The sequence below is a fragment of the Pundamilia nyererei genome, unplaced genomic scaffold (assembly GCF_000239375.1).
Source record: "Pundamilia nyererei isolate P.nyererei 1_Seehausen unplaced genomic scaffold, PunNye1.0 scaffold00038, whole genome shotgun sequence".
Classification (NCBI taxonomy): domain Eukaryota; kingdom Metazoa; phylum Chordata; class Actinopteri; order Cichliformes; family Cichlidae; genus Pundamilia; species Pundamilia nyererei.
This window is the reverse complement of record NW_005187439.1, coordinates 2,548,514-2,576,281: the sequence shown is the minus strand read 5'-3', so window position 1 is coordinate 2,576,281 and position 27,768 is coordinate 2,548,514. Positions and strand designations below refer to the sequence as shown.

Genomic DNA, 27,768 nt, shown 5'->3' with positions numbered 1-27,768 from the left:
ACACAGATAAAAACAAAAAAACAGGTTTTATTTTTTGTGCTTGATATTCAAATGAACTGAGTGTGCCCGTGTTTAGAAAAAAGCGCAAATTTTGTTAATCACTAGTAAAAGTAACCACATCTATGAGCTCTGAGGATTGGATTTGCATCCTATTTTCCCTGTTCAGAAAATCTGGCTCATAGTCAGTCTCCTCCAGGATGGTACGTTCATATATGTCATGGCATTTATGTCGGAAGTTTTGGTTCCTACCAAAGAGGTTTTTGCTGTTCCAATGGAAAAACCCCTGAACAAAAAACAAAAAAAATTCACTAGGACTGATGAAAATCTCTGTAATTCCTTTTAAAAATTGTTTAAGTAGGCTTTAATATACAAGAGCTTATCATTTTTCTTCTTTCTGCTAAGAAAATGGTGGAAAATGATGCCAAAAGGCATCAGACCATAGTCTTGTAAATAGGGACCTTTTCTGATTTGTGACATATGTTAAGTCTTTTAAACATTAAACCTTAAGTCTTTTCAGTGTAGCTGGTGTAGCCACCGCCACAGAAATGCAGGCTTGATGCTAATTCTCCCATGTGAATGCCACCTCAGCGGCTCACTGAGCTACACCGGAGCCATGTGTGTGCCCTCAGCCTTTAATTTCATCCATCTTTTAGGAGCCCTGTAATCAGAAGGATGCTGTAATATGAAGTTGAATCATTCAGTTCATTACAGTCTTCCTGTTTTCCCTGCAGGAACTCAAAGGAGGAAAGGCGTACACTAAGGTAAGAGCTCCTCACCTCTCACATTCATAAACACATACACTTACAGATGAGCTGTTTCATGTAAATATTAGCATTCCCTGAAGTGTTTGACCAGCATTCCATCAGCCGGACATGAAAATGAATCATATTCCCTTCACATTTGCCCAGAATCTGCAGAAACATCCTGTTAGTGCCTTCCTATCCTTAACTGTAACTGTAACCGTAAAAGCTCCGAACAAATGAGTAGCGTCTCGTAAATGTAACTCCAAGGTTAAACCCCCTCGTGCACATAAACTTTTGTTGATCCCTGGACGTTGCTGCCCGACAGGAACCGTTTCCTCTGCATTCGCCTCGTTCTTGATTTAGATTTCCTTCAGTTAAATATACCTCGCTTCCCTCCTTAGAAGACGGCTTCCTTAAACACACACCTAAGAAAACAGGACCTACCCCAAAGAATCCGGGAACACTTTTCTTGAGAGGGCTATAAAAATAAAATAAAAATAACATCGTTTCCACCTGGCAAAAAGCTCTGTGGTTTGATTTTGAGATAAAGGTCATGCAGACCCTTTCTTATCAGTGTGATCAGTGGCTGTCTTTAAATCCCTGATTGATATCTACAACCAGTTCATCAGCATTAAAACATTTACTGATAAGAAGTGGAGGAAGAGATCTTTTATCAAGTGGTTTAGGGTGAAAAAAGCAGGATTATTGAAGGAGTATTAAAAGGGATTAAAGGATCTGCCTTATGGCTTGTAAACAGGGCTGCTGTACATAAGAAAAATAAGATCCTGAGATGGAAATGTTAAATTGTGTGGTTTGATAGATGGTGGAAGCAAATCATAGACAATAAAGGTTATTTTATAAATCAGTTTATAAAGATTTCATGGTTTTAATCTTACTGGCTCAATGTTGTGCTCACGTGAATGTAGTAATGTCGGAAATCTGCGAATATTTGCTCCCGAATTGGTGATTGCAAATTGGATGAGAGGTAGGCTGCTTAAAGAGTTTACCATAAAGCTGTGAATGAAGGTGGTTTGTAGTCTAAGGTGCTTTGAGTGGTCAGTAAGATTAGAAAAACACTATAAATGTCAGTCCATGTCTTGTTCAGCTCATTTCCAGGTCCTTATTTCCATTCTTGCACTCTACTAGAGTAGCTTTGCATGATTTCAAGTTCAAAATAATCCTTATCGCATACCAGATTAAACAGACCTATTAAATCCTCTCACTTTCATGCAACTTTTTTCTGATGAACTGCCTTGCGCATGCAAAAGGAATAATGTGCAGGTGGATGGGGCTTCTGTGCTCTTAAGATGACCATATTAGGGATATCCCCTCTCCATGATATCATAAGGCCAAGAGTAGAAAAACACGTCAGAAACGAAGCTCTTAAGCAGTGTTTGGCTCACGAGGACCTCAAAAATTGGTCATATTTAATGAGAATTAACCACTGAACATTTAATATATAAAAGAAAAACTCATCTGTCGAGTAGCATAAACAGAAAGTGCCACACTTATTTACTAATGTTTATGACCATGCAACAAGTGGATTGCTTTTAACCTAAATGTTTAATGTTTATCTGTTGTAAATCTGCCATCCTAAAAAGGAGTAAGACATCTGAAACAGTTGGGCTTTGAAGTGGTTTGACAGATAATTATAAAGGAAAGAAATGGATGTTTAAAGTCTGCAGAGGACATTTAAAAGGAAGACTGTAGTTTCTACAACAGAGAACCAGTGAAAGTGAAGATTAATCAAACTAAAACTGATAAGATAAACTGATGTTATGAAACTATGTAACATCAGTACAATAAAAAAAAAAAAGGATACTTAAAACAACTTTCAAAATGCAGGTTTCACTCTCAGTCTGGGTTGATGTCTGTAAAGACTGACTTGTGGTTTTTGCACTCTGTCATCTGCTTCACACTTCAAACGCTTGTGACGATAACGGCGTAAAATTACTTGGCTTGCTAAATGATGGGTGTCTCAGAAATCTGCTTTACCTCGAACGTGTGCCAAAAATAAAGACCGGGGAAGGCCTCCATTAGAGCAGCTTGAATTAACTCTGTTCAAACTCCTCTTCACGCCCAGCTGGGCTTCACAGACCTCAACATGGCGGAGTTCGCAGGTTCGGGCTCCACCGTGCGCTGCTGTCTGCTGGAGGGATATGACACGAAGAACACACGGCAGGACAACTCCATACTGAAGGCAAGGAGCACTGAAATAGGAATAATGGATGTTTATTAAGAAGTGAACAGACTGGACAGACAGAGAATGAGGAGGAAGTTGTCCCCTCTTTTATTTAAAGCTGAGTTGTGATGAGATCTGCCTCCTTCCAGGACCAGTGTCATGTCTTTTTCACCTTCATTGTGTTTGTGTTTTATGATGATAGTGTGGTGCTGAAATACTCAAAAAAAAACTGCTGCATTAAAAGGAGACTAGCTGGTACCTGGTTGGACATCCTTAACAGCCTTAATTCAACAGTGTGCTGGAAAAATTCCCCAAAGCTTTTGGTCCATGTTGACATGACAGCATCACACAGCTGCTGCACATTTGTCAGCTGCACATCCAAGATGTAAATCCTGTGTTATAACACATTATAAAGGTGTTCTATTGAGATCTGAAGGCCATTTGGGTTCAGTGAGCTCACTGGCGTGTTCAAGAAACCAATTTGAGGCGATCATGCAGTGGTCATAAGGGGGATGGACACGATCAGCAAAAGTACTCGGGGAGGGTAAAATGATGCTCAGTTGGTACTAAGGGTCCTAAAGTGTACCAAGAAAATACCCCCCACACTATTACACAACCACCAGTAGCCTGAACTGTTAGTACGATACAAATAAAATAATTAGTCTGTGAATTTATTTCTTAATCTGTGAAATTGGTTTTTATGCGTTTTTTTTTTTTTCTTCAATAACTGTTTAGTGTCCTTGACAAAAAAATAAATTTAAAAAAACAGGCGTCGTTTTAGGCTTCAAGAAATGTTTCTCTTTTTAATTGAAATTGTTTTTGTATAAACACAATGGAAATGAGCACAGCTTACGATGAAGCTGAGTCACTTCATTGCCTTTGTGGATGATGGAGGCTGGGAAGTTCAGGAACTCTATGGCGCCACCCAGTGACCATGAACACAAACCACTCTGTGAAGCATAACAGTCACGAGTCTTTTTGTCATCTCGAGTTTCTGGAAGACTTTGTGTTGCGCAGATGTTTGTGACTCACACGTCACAGATGGGATTAATGGGAACTACTCCAGGCTTTTCCAGTTGATGCTCATTACTTCTTAAGAAAACGGTCTTTTCAGTTTAGTCACGTTACATCTCGGCATGAGCGTAAGATGGACATTTTTGGGAGGTTTCAGCCACTGGGTTAGGGTCTGACTTCACTTTGAAACTGAAAGGAAAATGAAAAATGAAAGTGAAGAAAACAATGTGTTGAACAAGTAAAATAAAATAAAATCTGCCAGCTTTAGGTTACATTACAACAGTGAAATGAAAAGGTTTACATGTGTCCAGTTTGGGTAGCGCCGATAATTATTTTCACACCGCCTTAGTCAACAAGCGTCTGTATCGACAAAACCATTTGAACCATTTTCCTTTGAGTGATGTGTGAATAACTTTATACTGTATAAGTTGTAGGTTTGTGTTCCTGGTTGGGTAAAATATATTCATGCATGTTTTAATTCAGAGGTCTGAGGTGGTAGAGAGAAGGCCAAGTCTTTTTCCCGTTGAAATTACTGTTGTCGTTTCTGAGGTACATATTAACTTAGTCTGAATATGAGTTTTTTCCTTGTATTAATTATTTTTATTAATTTATCTGATCATTTAGGTGGTTCCAGTGAGTTATTATTAAGTTTGATTTAGATTTAATGATGGATTTAAGTAAGGTAATTGGAAGCAATTAAAACGGGTAATTAAGTTGTGGAAACATCTTCATTTTAACTGTGGATAAAGGGCTGATCTGGAAGTTGTCATATTTAGGTTGTGTATAAATATAAGTCTTGTAGTTTCAGCTGAGTAATGCCAGAGAAGCTGGTTTTGTCAGGCATGCTGCTTGTTTGGATGTTCGATATCGTTTCCTTCATGGTTTTGTTTTCTTGAATTTTTCGATGTAGTTATGCATGCATTTAAGACTTGATAGGAGTTTTTTTTATTTTATTTTGTTATGTTGTGCTCCAAGTAAGTCCAGTTTTTTATTTATCGATGCAAGAACACTGACTTCGATATCTGTTGTCAGGTCGCTGGTGTCGGTGGATGATGTCGTCTTGCCTCTGTGAGGTTTCGGCATCTCCTGTTGCGTTGTGGATTTATCCATATTATGCATCGTGAACTGGTAGTAATGATTATCAGACACTTAGATGAAAGATTTAAAGGTATTGAAAAGTGTCATGAAAAGGTTTGTTTACCCTGAGTGGATGTGTGTGTGGCCATGATGAATCTGATGAATGAATCCATGATGAATCTTGTGACAAAAGTAGTGCTTAAATAAGCTTTACATTGAGATACAGTATCACAATCAAAGATTATTCTTTAGTTAGGGCTTTAAAGTACTTTTTGTTTGTTTGTTTCATTGTCTGAAATCAATTTCCTGTTTGAGATGTCCTTCAAATGACAGAGTTTTTAAAAAATGCTCTTTTAATTTTTTCCCCAAAAGGTGATCATTGGGATGACCCTCCTGTCGGGAGATCCGTGCTTTAAAACGTGAGTAATCCTCAGTGTGAGATGTAAGATGTCACAATGAATTCTCAAAAGATGTGCTAAATGATTAAAACTGATAAATAAATGTGTGATTAGCTGTGCATGCCGGGCTCAGGCATCCTCTAGGTTGCTAGGGAAAAATGTGCTGCAGCAAAAACCTTGCGATTGGTTTGACTGGTGCCAGATTTACGTAGTTGCCTGCAGTTTGCATGGAAGATGATGACTTGTCTGCAAACACTACTTGCTGGGCAGTAGTAGTGACACTGTGAAAAGAGTGCCACGAACTGGAAACGGGAACTCTTGCCTCCAAAATAAACCTTTGGAAACATTGTGGTTGCCGTGATAAGGCACAACTTTTACTGTGAAGGCGGACATACTCCAGACCACAGATAATAGTTTTTAAAGTGTTTTTTTTTTTTTTATTGTGGGGGATTTTAGTTACACTTTGGAAGTCTTGAAGATTTCTGTTTATTTTTTCTTTATTTAATATTTGTGAAAGTAAAAAAACAAACAGACTATACATTTCCAGCTTAATAAACAATATTTTCTACAGTATTGCATAGCAGTAAAACCTTTTGCGCAATCCACTGGTATTTAATATGTTACTGGTATTTAAAGTTCATTTCAACCAGATTCCTTAGTGCTTATAACTTTGTGCTGTTCTGTCCTTTGTTGCCAAAATGACTCAGTTTTTCCTCCCTCAATAAAACAAATCTTATCTGAGCGTGCCAAGCTAAGCAGAACTGCACCGCTGTCCCCATTTAGTCTGTCCCAGGCTGATAAGCTGTGTATCTTTTCTCTTTTCCTTTTTTTACCCTGCAGACCTCAAAGCACAGCAAAGTCCATCTCCATCCCAGGACAGGAGCACACCCTGCAGCTGGACTGCAAGGGGGAGGGCACTGCTGAGCCTGGACCGCCGGGAGGGGTTTCCCTGGGCCGAGGTTCCAAACATCGGCCTTCCATCATCAGCTCAGGTACACGACGTGTGCTGCAGCCACGAAGAAATAGGACTGAAACTGAGCATCTGTAGCAGGCTGAAGCCTAAACCTTGGGCATGTTTTATATGACCTTTCATCATTTTAGCAGGTTTAGTATTACAGAAAAATAAGGAAAAGCGCAATATGTCTGAGAGGAAGAGACTGGTAATACAAAGAGCAAATATGTAAATGATCAGTATATTATACTTGGAAGGTGCAAGGTGTACTTTACTGTTTATCTTGAGTTTTAGGGAGATATTTGGAAGGATTTGAATTTGATGAGCAGATTTTCTTTGGATTCTGAATCAATAAAATGATTTTACACCCCCGCAGCTGTTTTCCAGGTGCAGTGAAGTTTAAGTCGGAAGAGATTTGAGTTGAATCCACGGACAGATTTCTCTTCATCATAACGATCCACGAATGTTAAAGCCAAACGGCTTCTGAACTCGGTGGCATCTGTCAGACTGAAGGATAAATCCCACTGAAGTAATGTCTAAAACAAATGAGATTAAGAAAAGTATGAAAGATCAGATAATGTGTTCTTGAAACTGGACTCCGATCTTTTAGATCTCGGCCCAACTTTCCTAAATCTCAGCCAGATGTTTTTCTTGGAGCCAGAAATTCCCAGAGTTAATTTTCTTTGTATGGGAAAACTAGCCGACTGCGTTTAGGATTTTAGGTTTGAATTATAAAAAGAAACCTGTTTTCGTTTCAGACTTGGAAGGCTGAGTTTGTTAACCTTTTCCATGCAAAGAAAACGTGCAGATCCTCAACCACAAGCCGTAAATGTATAGATGGTTAGATTTCTGCTGCGAAAGTGAAAAGACTGCATTATGTCTGCTCTTTACAGACATTTTTACCAATTATTATCACGTATGAGGTGGTAACAGTGGTGCTTTTTTTCTTCTTTGTGTACCTTCAGGACTCCTGGAGGAATCTGAGGTGAATCCGTCGGTTCCCGCAGAAGCTTTCCAGTCTGGTCACTCTCGTAACTCCAGCTATGCCAGCCAGCACAGCAAAATCTCAGGTACACAATCTCAGGTCTCACACGGATGTTTCATCCATGACGGGGTGAGCATGATTTTAACACCGCTGCTGTTTAGCATCTGACACTGATGTCTTCATGGCCTTCTGCAGGATACAGCACGGAGCACTCCTGTTCCTCCAGCCTGTCGGACCTCACGCATCGCAGAAATACCTCGACAGGAAGCAGCACCTCCGGGGGCTTGTGCTTCACGGTCGACACCCCCCCAGATGGGGACAAGGACGCTGGACGTCCGGAGAGACCCCCTCGACCCCCACGACCAGTTTTACCCCCAAATAGGCCTCCGAGGTACACACAGAGTACGCTTGGTCGTGTGATTGGTAGCCTAGTTCTGTTCAAACTACACAATCTTCATTCTCCACTGTGTTTCAGGAGGAAGCAGGACTTGGTGGAGAGTCACCCCTCCTGGGTGAACGACACTCGCATGGATGCCGACGACATCGTGGAGAAAATCGTCCAAAGCCAGAACTTTGCAGACATCAGCCACACTGAAGGTACAAAAAAGTACCTGAAACAGCTCATAAAGATTTTTTATTACACAATCTCACTTGAAGCAGCGAAACTGGAGGTAAAACCTTCCTGAAAAGACCACACAGTGAACTTATATTTGACTGAATCACCTGAAAGTGTTTGATGGCTGGGATGCTGGTTGACACCAAAATAAAAGTGTCCAAAAGAAATTAAGAAAAGATCAAAAACATGCTGCTTGGTACAATAATTTTTCAGAGGATATACAGTTTACTTATTTCCGGAGTGTTTTCAAAAAGTTTACTGGGTGCTGAACGCAGATTCACGCTTTACCGGCAATTTGTAGTCTGTGTAAAGCTGATGTGAATTTGTGGGAAATGATGTCATCACCAGCCGTAGCTGCAGACCGTAACTCTTCAGTAAGGCCTCATTTGTTTACAGTGAATCTCTTCATATGAAGCTCTCACAGGTAATTTGACAGCAGCTCATTGATGCCTAAAAGCAGAAAAAGGCAGCTGCTGCACCATCTTTGGCCCGAGCGCTTCTTCAGTTTTCCGACTCTGTGCTCCGTCGCCTTCTCTTCGCTGTGCCTTCTGGTTTCCGTCAGCTGGCCTTAACTCCGTTTCTGTGTTTCTGGACTTTCAGACAGCAACCTGCGCCTGTTCGTCAGCAGAGACGGAACCACGGCGCTCAGCGGCATCAGGCTTGGAAATAGGTGAGGAGCTCTGCTGTCTTTGTTTTTGGTTTATTTCTCACTTCCCAGAACTTGAGTTTCAGTATTGGAGTGCAGGAGCTGCATGAAGTCTAGTCGGTTTCCAAAAATACTGGAAAATCACAGCAATGTAATAATTTACATACCGTAAATCTCCCTCTGAGGACCCAACTTTTAAATATGAATTTAAAGCCCTGTCATCCTCTTCCCCTTGTTTCACCATTTCTATGTCACTCTCCCTCTTATGAGAAGCTCAAATAGGCTCCTATGATTTGGTGGCTTCTTCCTTTTTCTAAGAGTTATGGCTGTAATTCACAGCAGTTATGGAGCACTAGAACTCATTCAGTTAAATGTCAGGTAAATCGGCCTGTCCAGTCAGAAGCATAAACTATTGTGAGTCCTTTTCAGCTGCTGTATGAAAATGATAACTTCCAGTTATAGTACACTGTGCTGTTCTGAGCTCAGGTCCCACTGGAGGATGCTCGACTCCTCATGAAGTCTGATTATGACAGTCTGCTTAGAAACATGCATGAGTCACTCACTGGAGGTCCTTCTGTAGGGCTCTGGCTCCCCCAGCTCCTCGTTGCACAAAGGAGCAGATAGCAGTTCTACTACTGGGTCGATGGCGTTGCCAGCTCTTCTTGTGTAACAGCCTCTCTCCTAGTATCGCTGTAATACTTTTGAAACTGTGCTTTGATGGAGCAAACCTTCTCGGGGCTGCAGGTCCTGTCTCAAGCTGTGATGAGGTGATAAGCACACTAACAAAAAGCAAAACTATAGAACAATCAGTGAGGAGGGATGAGGAGAGAGAAATGGATTCACTGTGGTTTATGCTTCCTGACTATGTAGATTGATTTCCCTGAAGTGGTTTCCCTGTGATGATCCAGTGTTCCCTCAATTATTTTTAGGAGGGTTTTTTGCTTTTTTCAACAAAACTGATTATTTTGAAGATAAAAGTTTTTAATAACTCACAAGAACAGAATCAGCATTACGGTTGGACCAGAGAGAGAGGAGGTCAAACATGGATCATAGAAACATGAAATCATAAAGTGCATGTATAAGACGAGGGCTAAATTACTGCTAGTGTGAACCAGCACATCCGTTCTCCATTTAGAAGCATATATCATGCATCTGAATGTGAAACATGCACAGTTCAGTCCTATAGTCCACTTTCTTTTTTAATCCGTTTTCATGTCTGTTTTCCCTGTTTAATGTGGAGAAACGGTAAACTGAATTCTGCTTGCTATTGCTAACTCTGATTCTCTGTGTTTGGATCCCTGCAGGGTGCCTGCTGGTGGCTATGAGCCCGTGGTGATCGAGAGCCATTAAACCGAGCAGCAGGAGAGGCGACACGTGGACCAGCACGTGCATCAGCTTGACTTTTTGTTAGTTTTTGGGGTTTTTTCCTGGAGCTTCAGCTGGTCTGACGCCGTGAGAGGAAAACCTTATCAGTGTGCACTTTACGTGAAGTTTGTGGCAGCGCTCGAGCTGCGCTCCGTTAAGCTGTTTCTGTGACGTTTAAAAGGCGGCAAAAATGCACAAAAACGTTTCTCCTGAGCTGCTGCTGTGACACAGTAACAGCAGGTTTTATAGATTAAAAAATATTTCAAGCATTGAGCTGATTATTAAGCTTTGTAATAAATATACACTAATCCAACGTGTTTTTAGCTTCAGAGCTGCCAAAATTCCTTTAAAATGCACGTTTAAGACGGCAGTAATCGATTGAACACTAACTGGATGCAGTACGTACTGAAAACTTTCATGTACTACATGCATGAAAATACGTACTGCTGCCTTTAAATACCTCTCAGATCTCAGTAAGAAGGGCAGGGAAGGGCGCCTTTGTTAAAAAAGAATTATGGAAAGGTTTCCATCTCCAGAAGTCCTCATCTGAGGCTCAGCAGCCAAGCAGGATAACTCCCTGCGCATAAATGATTAAAAAGTGCCCAATTCTGAAGCATCTGATCTCCCATTGAAGGCACCAAATCAACACTGAATGTGATCCAGATGTTAAACAAAAAACAAAAAAACACTGAGCAGAAACTTTTTGTTTTAGTTTGAAGTCGTCTCCTGTTGATCAGGGAAATCACTACAACCACTCTGTGCCTGTAAAGTTTCTCTTAAATGACCCTAAAGCACGATGAAAACTGTTAAGTCAGAGTGCTGGTGAAGAGAGAACTGTTTGTTTGTTTGTTTGTTTGTTTGTTTGTTTGTTTGTTTGTTTGAGGGGTTACTCACTTCAGCATGCTTAAGTTTCGAGCTGCACTTTTGCTCACTCTCATCAACGATCAGTTAGTTAATTCTCTCCTCAGAAAAACACTAGCTCCATGCAGTAAACTGGCGATGGCCTTTTGCTGCGAAAGCCTCTGTCGCCCCCTGGTGGAGGGACAGGGCTTTGCAGGGTGCTTTGTTTAACAGCAGATCAGCAGAGTTTCTGTGTTGCCAACCAGCGGGCTGGTTTAAGCTTCTTTTAAAGAAAGGTTTCAGCTGCTCTACAAAGTTTTCCACCTCAGGATGGAAAATTGATTTCTATCCTAAAGAAAGAGTCTTAAAATCTTATTTTTCTTTTGTAAAACAATCAAAAAAAAAAAGCTGATAATGCTGTGAATTGCATAAAAGTTGTGCCTTGTATGTTTACTAAACTCATGGCTGAGTTAAAACAGGTCATGTTGCTGAAGAATAAAATATATTTTTCTTTATTAAATGTGTAAAAATATAATGGAAATACATAGATTTCTCATAGATAACCAGCCTGGAGAAATTCAGACAGTGATAAAGGATCTTATCTTTTCAGTGTTGTGCTCTTTTATATACATTTTAACCAGTTTCTTTAAGAGAGCTTTCAGTTACTCAAAAGTAAAATAGATTTTTGTTTATCTGATTAACAGGAATGTGAAAAAAGATTTTTTTTGTGTGTGTGAAGAAGAGCAGGACAGTTAAACCGGCCTTTTTTGTTTGTTTGTTTGTTTGTTTGTTTGTTTGTTTGTTGTCTTTAAATAATTTGTTCGCCCCTTATTGTATTTTAAAGATTAGAGACTCAACAGTTTTAGATTCAATTACTGATAAGAAATCATTTTTAGTGTTTAGGTTTTGAGTTTGTAAAGGCGTCCTGATGGGCTCTGAGAAGCTGTTTAGAGACGCCGTAGCTGCAGAGGTTTAAGAATTTATAGTAAAATGAAACCGAGAAAAACAACAAATTGCTCTCCATGTTTACTATTTTAAAAGGTAAGATTTTAAGACTCTTTATCAGTGAACTTGTTATCTTTTTTCCTGTTCTGCTTCACATTATGCTCATTATAGATTTTATTATAGTTTATTAATCACACAGTTAGTTATTCTCACATTTGGGGATGAACCACTTTAGTCAGAGTTTAGGGTCACCAGAGCCTCTTGATTTAGTTTAAAGCCTTTATTTATATGGTTTTGGTTCTGTTTGGAGGTTTGTCATAAGCTATGCACACAACTCGCCTCCCTGTGCTTTTGTTTTTTTTCTTTTAGCAAATTCTTCTATTATAACGAAACTAGTGTAACCTAAATTTATAGAGATTGAGTTGGAAATTTTCTTCCAAACACACAATAGTTACAATGATCCTTTATTTTTTTGTATATTTCTTTTAAAAGATGACTTCTAAACAATAAAAAGCTAACCCGAGTTTGTCGTTGTGTTTTTCATTATCTTAATATCATGTAATATGATATATATAATATAATAAAACAGAGTCACAAGGATGCTTAACAGAAAGAGCCATCCGTTTTCTGTTATTAGTATTTTTCACCAAATCTTAGACATTTGTTAAGGTCTACCTCACTGAAACTACATGAACCACAGCTGTAAAGTTACAGCAGTTCATAGCATCGTTACTAGAATGGTTTAAATGTTTTTATACTGACTCTATAATCTGCTGCAAAGTCTCTTCTGTATTGAAAATGCAGCTACTAGAACACCTGCTCATGCAGAGTCATAAGAGAAAAACTGGCAGTCACTTTTTAGCAAAACACGAGCAACTCTACACCTCTGGTCCGATCCGTGGTCTCCTCAAAGCTCAACAGATCACAACATTTGATGTTTTTATCTTCTGGTCCAACATTTTCAGAACTTCAGAGCTTTCATTGGTTGATTTGCTTGAAAACGTAGACAATAAATTAGATGTAATATCAATAACAGCATGTGGATACATTTCCAGGATCATCCTACTATATATAATCCGAATTATGGAATGAAAATACTCCTTCAATATTGGGCCAAATTATTTAAGTGCAATCCTCCAACTCCACCAGCAGAGAGCGCTCTACACAACCGTATCAGCTCTTCGCTCAGCTGGTAAATAACCGGAGGGAAATAATCGCCACTTGCTTCTGCATTAGACTTCAAATGCATTTGCCAGAGTTATTATATTTTAAAGATCTGACTGTATTGTATTATCATCCTCTCTACTCTTAAGATCAGGCTTCAGTCGTTTCTTTTTAACAAGCGTATAGTAAAAGTTTGACTTATAGGTTTAAATTCAATCCCTAAATTTGACCCTTACATGCTCTTTTGGTCAAATGTGACAGCAGCAAAAATAATTTAAATATCATTTTTCAGCCTGAAATTTAATTAATTTTTATAAAGTGGCCCAAAATGCACAATTTAAAAAAAACAAACAAAGAAAAAAGTTTAATACTGTTATATAGCTGGCACAATTTTCTGTAAATTGAGGCATGATGGTGGTTTTAGAGAACTTTCGGGAATGATGACACTTGGACATGAGCACATAAGGAACCGAACATACAGGGGTCAAAGGGCACCTTGAGAGATGGTTGCTGAGTTAGAAATAGGGCAGCAGAGTGCTACAGTGGTTCATACGATCAGCTCAGGGATTCTGGTTCCAATCCTGGCAGGAGAGTTTCTGTGTGGATGTTTGAACCACTTCAGAGTACCTGAAGTGGGTTTCCTCCAGTTTCCTCCCACAACCCAGAAACAAGCATGTTAAGTTAACAGGTAACTCGAAACTGGGAGGGAGTCTAAGTGGGCAGTAAAACTAGGAAAGCGCAATATAAAAGCAAATACATTACATCTACAACTGCAAGCTTAAGTCCCCATAATAAAAAAATTGAACCTCTGACAAATTAAAATCACTTTATTCTGAGTTAATAGATAACGAAAGGGAGTTGGGGGAAGTCATAAGATCATAAATGTGCTTGATCTGCCATTTCAGTGAGAGTGGGAACCCACACATAAACCCACATAAAGTTTCCTGCCACAGACTGGCCGACAATAAGCATGTTTTGTGCTCTGTGAATTAATATTCATATTTATGATGAAAAACAGGACATGCTCTCATCCTGCGCTCTGAAACATTAATCAGGATTAATTGTTCATTTATTAATTTCAGGCTATGTATACACTATAAATGATTCTCTAGACACTTGCAGTCTAGAAAGTTGACCCAAACCATAGACTTTGAGCAGTATGTAAGCGTTATTTTACCCTAATTCTTTGAGTTATTCTTTGGGGGGGGAGTTTTCATTTTGGGAAAGTTTTTTTTTTTTTTTTTTAATTGTTGTTCAGTGTAAGGTCAACAAATTCCCTTATCATCCCACAGTGGTGGGGATATGGAAAATATTATTATATGGAAGGGGAGTTACTTCTAAAACCTGCAGGACACCGGCCCTTGAAGCCTGGAGTTCCCCACCCCTAATTGGACGGTCATGAACGTTAACATTCAGCAGAGGTCCCCAATCTCAGTCCACGAGGGCCGGTATCCCTTCAGGTTTTAGATCTCACCCTGGGTCAACACACCTGAATCACATGATTAGCTCATTACCAGGCCTCTGGAGAACTTCAAGACATGTTGAGAAGGTAATTTATCCATTTAAATCAGCTGTGATGGATCAAGGACACATCTAAAACCTGCAGGACACCGGCCCTCGTGGACTGAGATTGGGGATCCCTGACATTCAGCATGCTCGCTGAGGCCTGCAGAGTTTGGGGTTGCTTGTTGCAGTTTCTCTGAACATTGCAGAGTCTGACTTTGCGGCGAATTTGCTGGGACGTCCACTGTTGTGTTAAGAAAGACAGTTTTTCACATGACTTGCACCTTAGCACCCTCATATCTAAATATGATCACTTTAGCAAAAATCCAACATTACGGCATCCAAAATGTTAATGCTGTAAATTCAGAGTTGAGCGACAGGCTGGTGACATCACAGCGGCTACATCTTAGGTGGGATTCCCTCATCGCCTTCGGTTTGGCAACACAAGAACTTTTCAACTTTTGCGAAATATCGAGTCTCGTCCTCGTTTCTTATCTAATACTGACGAGCTTACTACGATGCACAGTCAGCACTTTCGCCATCTTTCCTTCATAGCTTTGCAATAACTTTGCAAAGACTTTATTTACAGAGGGCTTTTCCAGTCTCACCCCAGTGCATAAACATGCAGCACCTTTTGATTCTGTAATCTTGAATTGCAGCGCACACATCAAATATGACAGTCAGCAAAACGAGTGCCCGGACTTTATTCTTTTCAGTTCTGCTCAGAAACAGTGTTTTTTCTTTCATTTACTGATACAGAGAAGATGTGTGGTTAACACCTCGAAGCGTCGTAGGCATTAGCTACAGTTTATGAGCTCAAACCTCGCAGTTCTGGTCTAAATGGCATTAACAGATAGAGAGTTTCCTGTAGCTGGGGAATCAAGAATCCCACGTGTTAACTGCACTATAGAGATGGCAGTAAGTGACAGTTACTGTGAAATAGGATGTGGGACCTTTTATGGTTGCATGTCTACCCAGATGAATAGCTAAGCTGAAGAGCTTAGTTTGTTTCCAAGTGGAAAGTGAAAAGGCGTAAGGTCTGAGACTCTAAGGTGGAACTTTTTTTCATGTCAACATAAACAAACAGAACATAGTCAGAAACGTGTACATATGTTCAAACCAGCAATGAAAAGAGCAGGAAGTGGAATAACCATGGAAGTGTGGGCAGGCTGCAGGAGGGAGGGGGGTCTGAAGTTTCCATTATCGTCTCAGAATGATAAAAATGAGTCACGGTGACCATCACCCCCTTCAAACTTCAAATGTGAATCTTTCAAGGTTGAGTCTGCACATATGAGTAAATCCGTGGTCGGCCTGATGGTGGGTTATTTGTGGGTTTTGTGGTATTCAGGAATTTGGATTCTTAGTTCGAGTTTGCTGTTATTGTGGTGTCTAAATTTGGCTCTTGTGTTCACACCTTCATTATACGCTCGTAAAAAGCACTCGATCATCACAGTATACGCAAAGTCAGGCGTTCTTCAGGGATATTAGTCTGTCCAATAAAGAAGCAAAAACCAGTTGCTTTTCAAATCGAACAGACAGCAGGTGCACTGGAGAGACGACAGCAAGACAACCATCCACAGAGGGGATGTTTTGCAGGCCGCAGACCTTATTCCTTTTATTGTTTTTGCTTGTGTTATTGTTTCTGCCTCTAGCCTGAGATGCTAATCCACTCTTCAGGTTGCACAGATAGTCCAACTCCTCTTCCAGGACACACGCTGTCATGCATCCGAACCAACCCTTCCTGTGACATGCTGTCAAGGAAGGGTTGCTGTGTCTGCCGGCACACTCTCAGTGGTGCGGAGGAGAAGCTATGAGACACAAGGAGAGCTACACAGGACCACAGAAGGACATCAAGAAAGCAGCAGGACTCATATCTGCAAGAAAGAACAGGAGGAGTTGGACAAAACGACCTTCAGTGGGCCACTCCTGCATGTTTATGACCAACATGTCAAAATCAAACAGGATGAAGGTCTGGCATCCTTTAGCAGGACCTGCGTCACTGGAAAACACCCGAACTGGCAGATCCACCTCTGGTACCCTGATCTCTTCACAGATAATGGGAACAAAATATCCCACAGTTTCTCCAGACTTGTATCGGTTTTAAATGCATGCTTAGCTGGTTTCACTGTTGTAGTTTTGCTTTTGAGTTCTTGGTGTTTGATTTACTTAGGTTTCTTTTCTGGGTTCCCTTTGTATTTCCCTGTGTTTCTGTTCCTCCCTCTGTCCCATCTTTCTGTCTCTCTGTTTACTCTGCGTCTTTCGGATCGCTTCCTATTTTACTTTACTAACGACTAAAGTAGTTTTATTTTGCATCTGTCTTCCCAATTCCTTGATTGTGCTCACTCGTGATATTATTTGTAACTCTTCAGTGTACAAATAACCTGTTTATACATGTATATACACGTTTTAGTTAGCGGTTCTGAAAATTACCTAAATGGACCCTCAGATGAAGAATAAATGACATAATACACTTTGCCATTATTTATTTAACAAAAGCATTCGAGATAGCTGCTGATCTTCCCAGGAGTAGATGTCCCAGCAACTTCACCTCAAGCTCAGACTGTGCAATGATCAGAGAAACTACAAACCCCCACCAAGAGCTACATCTCAAATCAGAAGTAACTAGATGAGGCTAATAGACAAATATGTGCATATGAACCGAGGTCTTTGTTTCTGTGATAAAAATGGTTCCAAATATCAAGGACACTGTGATGGCTTGATTTCAGAGATATTAATCTCTGTCTCTCTTCCACAGCATGTCTTTTGTCTTGTCTTCCTTCTCTCACCCCAACTGGTTGCAGCAGATGGCTCCGCCCCTCCCTGAGCCTGGTTCTGAAGGAGGTTTCTTCCTGTTAAAAGGGAGTTTTTCCTTCCCACTGTCGCCAAAGTGCTTGTTCATAGGGGTCATATGATTGTTGTTGTTTTTTTCTCTGTATGTATCATTGTAGGGTCTACCTTACAATATAAAGCACCTTGAGGGAACTGTTGTTGTGATTTGGCGCTGTACAAATAAAATTGATTTGCTCTCTCGCCAGCACACACATCCAGCTCCAGTGTCAGCTGTGTTTGTTGAGGGAAGTACAGGTTTATACAGTTAGGTCTATAAGACTATAACAATGACAAGTTTTGTTTTATGTTTCTTTTTTATTACTTCCTGAAATCCTGATTGAGCGGGTTCAGCTCAGGTGCTTTGGATCATCATGTCTTTGCAATGTGAAGCTCAGTCTGATCGGTTTTTCAGTTATTTGGCGGAAACTGAGCAGAGAATACAGCCCTGTAATTCAATTCAGTTTTATTTATACAGCGCCAAATGGCAACAACAGTCACCTCAAGGCGCTTTATATTGTAAGGTAGACCCTACAATGATACATACAGAGAAAAAAAAACAACAATCATATGACCCCTATGAGCAAGCACTTTGGCGACAGTGGGAAGGAAAAACTCCCTTTTAACAGGAAGAAACCTCCGGCAGAACCAGGCTCAGGGAGGGGCGGGGCCATGTGTGGCGACCGGTTGGGGTGAGAGAAGGAAGACAGGATAAAGACATGCTGTGGAAGAGAGACAGAGGTTAATAACAGATATGATTCAATGCAGAGAGGTCTATTAACACAGACCTGAGTGAGAAAGGTGACTGAAGAAATACTCAGTGCATCATGGGAATCCCCCAGCAGCCTACATATGATGTGACTGCTTCTCTCTGCAGTCACATCATCAGTAAACACTCGTGACCTGGCTCCTCCGACAGCCATACATGCCCGTAATGTTGCCTTCACCGTATTTGGCACCTTATCACAGATGAAGCTGGTTCAGATCATCAGCTGTTTCTCTCCTTTTTCTGTTTTCCAGGACTGTGCAGACTCTTTTAGATGTTTTCTAGCAAAGTCTATTCTGTCCTTCCTGTTTTTGAGCGTAACCAGTGGTTTGTGCCTTGTTATAAACTTTCTATGTTTATAAGTATAAAGCTGTCTTTTGATGGTAGACCTTGACAATGATACCCCTACCTCCTCATGTGCTTCTTAAAGTTCAGCATAAAAAGTAAAAGCTGTTTCGCTTTGTTTCTAATAGCAGGTAAATTTGTGTGCTGAGCTATTTTGGCACTTACAGCTGAGTTACGGCACAGGCAAATGTTGTGTGCACACATGCTTGAGAAGGGCTAGGGAAAGTTGGCCAGATGTGCCACAAATTTAACAACTCATTTGAAATCTATGAACCACAGGATTGCCCATATATGGTAAACCTGTGGCCAAGTAGTGAGCCAGACTCACCAGAGCACTCTTAGTTCAGGACCAAATGAAGTCCAACAATGTGGGTCACAATTTAGGCCAAACAGTCTGAGGTATTATTGACAAGATTTACTTGAAACACAAATGTAAAGCAGGATTTTTAGGGATTTGTTAAGCTTTATCTGGATGCAAATACAGGAGGACCTTGAAGTTCACCACAGGTTCCAAAACATTTACTTCCATAAGGGTTTTCCATAATTCCAGGACTTTATTTAATGCAGCTAAATGGCATAAAAAGTGCAGTTTATCTGTTTATTAAAGGGCAGTGAACTGGGTTCAAAACTTGCTGAACAAAGCAGTCACTTTATTTTTCTAATCAGCATTTTGTGTGTGTGTGGGCGGGTTGCTGACCTTTTATCAGATGTTGAAAGTCGGGAAACTGAAGTGCATTTTCTTTGCTTGAAAAGGGTGGCATCTCAAAAGTGCCAATAATAGAGTACAGAGTTGATTTATGTGGTGAGGGCTGCACTGCTGGTCATGAGGAGGAAGTGTCTGCAGTCAAGTGTGCTTTCCTGAACGTAGCTTTTTTTAATCTGCTGGATACTTTTGATCTACTTTTGCAGCACACGGCCCTTGAAGAGAAAGAAAGAAAAGAATTGAAACAAACTTCGTATTTTTGGATCATCTGACTTGAAGTAAAGTCCAAGAAAAAAAAGGTCCAGAAGTCTGAGACATGGAGGTGAAAGGCTTCTATTCTGCATGTGATACTTAAAGCTTAAAATGCACTCAAGCTGGCATGGAAGTTGGTGCGAAACCCGATTAGATCAGATCATGCTGAGTAATGTTTGAGATGCATTACTTTTTAAAACGTTCTTCATTGTATCTCTATTTTAGGTTTTAGTACAGCACTGAGCCACTTTTCATTTCTTCCAAGAATTGGGGCATCATCCAAAGAAGAGCTTTGAATGTCTTTCAAGAAAACTGGAGAACTATTCTTGAAGATTAAGAGGGTGTGTTGAAAAATGAAGGTGGTCATACCAAATACTGCCTTTCAAGCTTGTTTGAATCACATATATAAATCGTTTTAAACTAGCCATTTCCCATTTCCCTGAGAAAATAAGCAGTTAATCAGGCAAGGGTTGATTTACAGAGGCAGCCTGCTTCTAGCAGAGGATGAACTGAGGGGCTGGACCAAAGCCCAGCCAAAGTAAATAAGGATCATTTTGAAATGTGAATTGTGCAGAGCTACACTAGTAGATCCCAAAGATACAAATATGTAAAAGAGTAGAATATGGCCACGTTGAAGAATAGGAGGAGATGGATGTCACGCTCATCCTCCCTTTGAAAACTGAAAATAAAGAAAATGAAGTTAATTCCCAAGATTTAATTTTATGTGCAAACTTTTTAAGTTTCCATGTTAAATGACCAAAATTTTTCAAATACAAAAGCCACAAATCTCTTCACTCTGTTTAACCTGAAGAGAGGAAAGATTGTTTGATCAATGAACGGGACCTGCTTTTCTTTTCTTCCCCCGCAAGTTGATCTTCTGAAAGTGATTTCTATTTTGGTTTGCCAGCTGTAGAGATCCATGCACTCCTCCACTTATAAACATGCAGGAATGGTTTGTTTGAAGACTTTCAGTCCGGTTTCACAGCACAAAAAGGTGAATTATGGAGTTCCACAGCCTTTCATGCTAAGACTGTTTCTGTTTACATTATAGGTGGGTCTCTAGGCAGTATCATTAGAAGGCATAGAATACATTTTCACTGCTATGCAGCTGATACCCAACTTTATCTATCCATGAAGCCAGTTAACCAATTACTTAAATTGCTAGAATGTCTTAAAGACATAAAGACCTGCATGACATCCTTTCCTCCTTCTAAATTCAGGTAAGTTATTGTACTTGGCCCTAAAAGTGTTAGAAACATGTTGTCTTGCAAGATTTTTACTCTGGACGGCATGACCTTGGCCTCCAGTAACACTGTGAGGAACCTTACAGTCGTTTATGACCAGGATATGTCCTTCAGTGCACATATTTTGCTTTCTTCCATTTGTGCAATATCTCTAAAGTTAGAAATATCCTGTCTCAGAGAGATTCAGAAAAACTAGTTAATGCATTTATTACATCTAGGCTGGACTAGTGTAATTATTAGGTTGTCCAAATAACCTGCTTCCCATGTGTTTATACACCACTCTGCATTTAATTATTAGTCATTACTCATTCCTGCCTCTTTTCCACAGTGTCATTTTTCCAGTCTTTCACGGCAGATAGCTGGCCCTGCCTGAGCCTGGTTCTTCTGCAGGTTTCTTCCTTTAACCCTTTCACACATAGTGGTCACTACAGTGGACAGTTATTCAAAGGCTGTTTTCTTGTATTTGTGTCAGTGTTGATGGTATACACGCACATAAACCACTACATTGGACACTGATGTATCACTCCATACCCTTCCACCCACTCCAAAGGTGATGTTGTCCACCTAAGTGAACATGTAAAAGACTCTTTGAAAAGTACATGTTTAAAAAAATAAAGTTCAAAAATCAGATGAATAAAAAATACCTAAGAAAACAATCCTGATTGAGGTTGTCATAATTCATGCATGAAAGGGTTAAAAAGGGAGTTTTTACTTCCCAGTGTTGCTAAGTGCTTGAACATAGGGGTTGTTTGGTTGTTGGGGTATTTTCTCTATTATTGTAGGGTCTTTGTCGTACATTATAAAGCACCTTGAAGAGACTGTTGTGATATGGTGCTATATAAATAAAATCGAATAGAAGAAGCATTGAAAAAAATCATTGCTCTTTGCAGACACTTAATGTTGTCTAATGCTATATTTGCAGCGATCACAATGTAGTTTAGCTAATAATATATTTTTTTTTAACATTTTGAGGCCTGACAGTGTTTATAACATGGCAAACCTCAGCCTGACATCTGAATGCTGCTTCAATTAAAGGGTACAACTTAAGGAAATCGGATTTTTGTGTGCAGGAGGGAAAAGGATGAAACTGTAACTGGTTTTATGCTGAATAGGTGAAATAAATGCAACAGTTTTCTTTTTTATTTCATAATTTTTGCAGGGTGTGACAATGTACGTGATCAAAACAAAAATTGAAACAATCACTTCTCCCACTCTGTTGATCTCCACTGTACATTTGAATATTTAAAGGAAATCCTATACACCATCGACAGACCTTTCTGTGTTGCACATTCTTTCTGTGTCAAATTAAGGATTTTTCTACTTTAAGGAAACGTTACATTTCACACATGCGTTGGCATCCGCAGTTTCCTGTTTATCACAGAGATGGTGTGAAGTATCGCTTCTATGCAAAAGCACATTGGTGAATGACTCAGGATATAATTATTAGAGAAGCACTTCCTTCACACCTTGACACTTTTGGTTTCGGCAATTAGTCAGTACAAACCAGCAGGTTTGAAACACAAAATTAGAGCCGGTAAAAAGATGTCGTGTTCATTTGTCTTCATGTCTTAATATTGATTGTGTAAATTAAGCCAATCCTTAATGACTCAGTCAATTCCTTAATCAAAAGAGGAATTGCCATAATTTTCTAAAAGTAGTAACATAAAGGTCAATCTTTTTTACTCGGAAAAATGAAAAGGAATCAACATTGCTACTCCCTTATTCTGTATAACAAAGAAATGGGAAACTGAATGTGCTGAATAAGATTTAATGCTTGAAATTGGTTAGGAAAATTACGATTGCATAAGGTGACTGTTTTGTCACCTCATGAGAAAAGGGTTCTCCGAGGAGTTGACTTGATGACTACAGTACAGCTCACCCATCATGCAGCTAAGCGTTTTTTGTTGGTTTTTTTTGCACAAGTTAGCATAAGTTTTAGTTACCCTAATGCCAACTTAAACCTGAATCAAAGTGGACCATAAGTGCAAAAGTGACATAAAATGACAATGCTTTAGAAAGAAGTGCTGGAGTAAACAAAACAAAACAACTGTGACCTTATTGACCTGTGAGTAGCAGCGTCACAAATGAGTCTAGATATTTAATGTTTTAGAAAACCATCAGAAATACTTTATTAATCCCAAAGGAAATGTCCATGCCTCACCAGTTTGTGCTGTGCTACAGTTTGTAAAACAATTTTTACTGTATTGCTTTATGCTGCAAGGTAAAAACCTACAATATTACAGAGAGAACCGTAACAATCAGACAATCCCCTGTGAGAAAGCACTTGGAGAGAGTGGGGAGGAAAAACTCTCTTTTGAAAGGAAGAAACCTCCAACAGAACCAGGCTCAGGGAGGAGCAGCCATCTGCTGCGACTGGTGGAAAACAACACAGGAGAGTGTAGCCAAGAGTTTCTGGAGGTTGCTGGCAGTCATTAATGTCGCTTTGGTAACTAACAGGTTGATGTGGTTCACAGTAGTTTGCATGGAAAACGATAAGTTGTCTGCAAACACTCACAAAATAGTCGCTGAATGGGAGTGACACTGAAAAGTTCAATGCAAACTGGAAATAAAGACCATTCACCTGCAAAATAAAAGATGCGCAGTTTGAAGCACGTGTGTTGGAGCTGTAATGCACAATTTTTACTTTGAAGGTGAACAGTTTGTAGTTTGTGTTGCACTTTGTCAACTTTCCCTAATTTTAAGTTTCACCATGTTGCAATTGTTTGTGTCTATGGAGACTCTAGAGACTAACTCCGGGAATCAGACTTTCATGAAAGCTGGACAGGAAGTCAAACACAAGAACAGTATAGAGAAGACATGAGATTTTCAAAATAAAAGCTTCGGTGCATGCTAAACGATAGACAGACTGGATGGACATGCTGACATCACCCACTGGTTTTGAACATTTTGAATCTTAATTTTGTAAGATAATCCATTAAAAATGCGTTTTAGAAGTGTTGTGGGTTATTATACTTTTTTTTTATTTTTAAAGAAAAGCATTTTTGATGGAAGAGGTCCAAAAGTGAACGAGGCCTTCCAGACACCAGTAGCTACAGCTACCTGTGCTGGGACGCTTGTCAGTCATTACAGCCACACATCAAATAAAGTCACCCCACAGAGATTTTATGAAGGGGGGGAAGTAGAAAAACATATTTAAATTTGGGTTTACAGTTGTGGAAAAATTACAAGGTTGGGAATTTTTAGACTTAATTACACCAGATCAAAACTGTATAATCAGAGCACAAACACTGTCTTTTATGCAGTGATTGAGTGGCGCTGGTGTTATTCAGTCCCTTCCTGTTATTCTCCACTGCAACTCCCCGAAATGCAACACAAGTGTTGAATTTATTACAGTCATTGTAGGCAGGTGAATGTGGCATGCTGCGTAGACTTTAAAAGCGCAACTTTTTTAGTGTTCTCTTCTATCCAACCACAAGATTGATTGATCAGGGGGGTCCCCAACATTTACTGCACATAGATCATTTTTATTTGTTGCTGGAATGTACATCTCATTTTCATATACGAGAAGCACAGTCTAATTTTAGGGTCAGAGACAAGATCCCCCATTTAATAACTTGACAGAAGAGGAAGTGGTTAGCAGCCCCTCAGAGGCAAATACAGAAGTGCTGCTGTGCCAAGTCTAGTTGTTCTTAAGCACCAGTGTTGTATTTTCTGTTCCTGATTCCAGGCAGGTTAAACCCAGTGTGAAGTACCAATACTAAATCTGTTCTGGCCTGAATTTCCACGAATCTTGACCACAACAGTTGCAGTTTACAGAACTGTCCAGTCATCAGTTTTATATCCATGCCTTCCTAAAGAAAAGCCATGATGCACCACCTTAGTATATGTTTTTTGGCCTGCTGGCCCTCCACCCAGTGCATGTTTGGTTGTACCTGCTGTAACTGATTGGTCATTTTTACAGCTATGAAACAAACATCTGATCGCTGAACCAATTAATATTTTGTGTTAATGCCGTGAAAGCCAACTGGGTCACAATTCCCTTGGTTGTGGGTTCAAAGTGCACTATGGTGAATACAAGAGAGCTGAGCCTGAACAGAGAAAATGCAGTTTGTCTGACACCATCCTTTTCCTTTTCCAGAATAACTTCAAAGGATATTTGCTAATATACACGAATTGCTTTGTTTGCACCTGTTCAATAACACAAACATCTAATTATCCAGTCACATGAGAGAAACTTAAGTTCATTTCATGTTTTTAGTTTTTGACTCTCTAGTACAAGTTTTCAAGCCTTCCCATAGTGTAAACTTGCAATACGTAGGTGTGTGTTTAATCTTTGTATTAGTTGCTCCCTGTTTTTTTTCGGTACTCCTTTGTGTCTTGTGCTTTGTGTGTACTTTTCCCTCCCCTGTGATTGTGTCCATTGTGTGCACCTATGTCTCATTTATTTGTATGTATAGAGTATAAATAGTGCCATCTTCCCCTTTTGTCTGAAACCCTTTCTTGTGAGTCTTCCTGCCTGGATTCTGTTTGTTGTTTCTTTTGGATTGCTGTGCACCTTCCCTGACTGGACCCTGACTGGAAAATGTTGCTTGAAAGCACAGATCCATCCTGCCTGTATCAACAGTCAAAGCTGGTAGTAATGGTTTAATGGTGTAGGGAATATTTATTTTTAGTTTAAATAACACGAGTGCTGTTTCTGACCATGTCCATGTCTTTATGACCACACTGTACCCATCTTCTGATCGCTGCTTCTGTCTCACCATGTCACAAAGCTGAGATCATCTCAAACGGGTTTCTTGAACATCACAGTGAGTTCACTGTACTCAGCTGGCCTCCACAGTCACCTGATCTCAATCCAGTAGAGCACCTTTGGGATATGGAAGAATGGTAGATCTTGTGCAGCTGATAAGCCTGCAGCAACTGTGTGATGCTATTGTGTCAATGTGGACCAAAATCTCAGGGATGTCCAATCCAGCACTATTAGACTGATGAGGTGTCCGAGTTTTACCTCCAGCCTTAAATTTGGAGCCGACATCTAGTAATCAAAGAAATCCAATATTAATTGTACACTACATTTACATTTAGATATAAACCTAAATACAATAATAAAATGTTATTATATAACAATATGAAATTATATTTATAATTTTATTTTATGACTCAGTTTTTTATATTGTAAGTGGTGATGAAATGCGGTGTTTGCCATATTTAGCTCAGTCAGCAAAAACGACAAAAAAAAAACGCCACAGAGTTTCCAAACTTACTTCCTCTTTTTCAGCTTTATAAACCCACACTCGACTTCATTCACTCTCAGACTTTCACTCTTGCATCCTCACTGGTCCTCAAAGATCAAAACAACCATCACGAAGATGAACAAGCCACTGCTCCTGCTGGTCGCTCTGACTTTCTGCTGTTGCATCGCGTCTCTGCATGGTAAGAAAACATTATTGCTTTAATTAAAAATATTTGTACATTTTGGTATCTCACAGGAGGGCAGCCAAAATATGCCATTTGATTTTGAGGTCATTATTTTATTCATATTTATCGTCTTTAAATGTATTTTATCTTGTCTTGGTTCACATGATGTCATAGTTTATTTATTCTGTTTTTTTTTAAATGCATTAAAGTACAGTACAATAAAAAAACAAGCTTTTTAAGTAGGTTGTAGGTATTACCCGTGACACTTGTTTTGAGTGTCAAGGGTAATACCTGACCTTAAAGACAGAGCAACAGATCCATTTACTGGCTTCTCTGGGGCTTTCAGCTGCATCTTAGTGCTTTGAAAAACTTTGAAATGGGACTGAAAGTTGCAAGATTTGTACAAACATATATAGATGCAGAGTAATTTTGAGCCTTAACAAAGTCAGACTGGTTTAATCTACTAAAGACTAAAATAATAACTAAATCCTTTTTTACAGGTTTTCCCATTAACACCTGCCGTTGTAGGCGGACGGTCGCGAATCCTATTCCTCCTAGAGCAGTCAAGAAGATAGAGGTGACTCCTGCCTCAGGACACTGCCCCCGAACTGAAATCACGTGAGTACTTGCCACTGATCTGGAGCACTGGGTTGCACAGATTCTCAGTGGGCCGCAGGGTAAATTTAAAAAGAGCATCAATTTGAAATACTCTTTGGTATTAGCTACAAAGCCAGAGCGGGAAAGTTATGAGTACATTTTAGCTAATAATTCACATGTACTGTGCTAATCTAATGTTTTCCTGAAGCTTTAGGTGAAAGTTTATAATAGGAAGTTGAGACACTCAATAGAGCCCCTGGCAACTCTATTATAACTCTCACTGGTCTGATGTCTGGTGTCATTTTGGCACACAGATCTGTAAGCTGAAAGCAAAAGGGAAAGTTGTGCTTCGATTTCTTACTTTTAAGTCTGTGTCAGGTTTAATCAAATGTGTGCAATGTGCTAATTTCTCCATTTTTAATTTCTTCACAGCATCACCGTGAGGAATGGTAACAGGATTTGTGTCGATCCAGAGGCCAAGTGGTTTCCAGGCCTTCTCAACACTCTGCAAAAGTAAGGAGCTTTATCACCTACAACACATATAATCACATTTAATAGACCCGACATAAATAACGTTTACCTAACTTGCTGAGAATATCTTTTTAACTGAGTTGCTGTTTTCAATTAATTTTGATGCTACATTTATCTGTCTTAGCTACCTGGAAACAAACATGAGTATTTTTTTCACTCCTATGTATATATGTTTATTGTGTCTAAAGGAAGGAAAACACATACTAGTTTACTGTATCTGTCACTGCTTTCTGATTTGTATGATTGTTATTGGTTATTCCAGCTATTCTGACTCCATCCTTTTGTTTTGATTACAGGAAAAGGGGCCCCCCAACTGCTGAGCAAACCACTGTTTCTAGCTTCTGATCACATTTCGTGGCATATCGATGCCTTCAGTCATCAAGCTGTGAATTACCGGAGGAAGGCTGACCCACCTTCCATTGTTTATGTCACTGTCTTTTGGTTTTGTATTGAACCTTTTTGCAGTTTCATTTATTTTTAGTGTTTAAGGGAAAAAAAATTATAACATATACAAAATACCATGATCGAAATGTGACCTTTTATACCTGATAGTATTAATGCGCTGTCTTACCATTTTAAAGAATGTATTGAAGAAAATGAAATACTGCAGTATTGATGCACAGATTTGAACTTTTATATGTTTTGTATCTGTTAGTGTTACCATATCTTACTTAAGAAACATGTATTTGTACTGT

The 27,768-nt window shown here is 39.6% G+C and overlaps 2 protein-coding genes across 2 annotated transcripts in view; both read left to right on the top strand.

The window, feature by feature from the left end:
• The window catches only part of eeig1a (estrogen-induced osteoclastogenesis regulator 1a), a 30,414-nt gene extending 18,870 nt beyond the window's left edge, over positions 1 to 11,544 (top strand). The window contains exons 3-11 of the mRNA XM_005730565.1: positions 732 to 761; positions 2,827 to 2,943; positions 5,389 to 5,435; positions 6,255 to 6,406; positions 7,332 to 7,436; positions 7,547 to 7,742; positions 7,827 to 7,948; positions 8,568 to 8,637; positions 9,918 to 11,544. Coding sequence (XP_005730622.1) covers positions 732 to 761; positions 2,827 to 2,943; positions 5,389 to 5,435; positions 6,255 to 6,406; positions 7,332 to 7,436; positions 7,547 to 7,742; positions 7,827 to 7,948; positions 8,568 to 8,637; positions 9,918 to 9,963 — 885 coding nt within the window. The 3' untranslated portion in view covers positions 9,964 to 11,544. The remainder of the gene's footprint in view (positions 1 to 731; positions 762 to 2,826; positions 2,944 to 5,388; positions 5,436 to 6,254; positions 6,407 to 7,331; positions 7,437 to 7,546; positions 7,743 to 7,826; positions 7,949 to 8,567; positions 8,638 to 9,917) is intronic.
• A 14,256-nt stretch (positions 11,545 to 25,800) lies between these two features.
• On the top strand, positions 25,801 to 27,750 carry cxcl13 (chemokine (C-X-C motif) ligand 13). The gene is made up of 4 exons (XM_005730564.1): positions 25,801 to 25,960; positions 26,446 to 26,563; positions 26,975 to 27,055; positions 27,370 to 27,750. The coding sequence occupies exons 1-4, from the start codon at positions 25,897 to 25,899 to the stop codon at positions 27,416 to 27,418; spliced, it is 312 nt and encodes a 103-aa protein (XP_005730621.1). The 5' UTR covers positions 25,801 to 25,896; the 3' UTR covers positions 27,419 to 27,750.
• Positions 27,751 to 27,768: the final 18 nt, after the last annotated feature.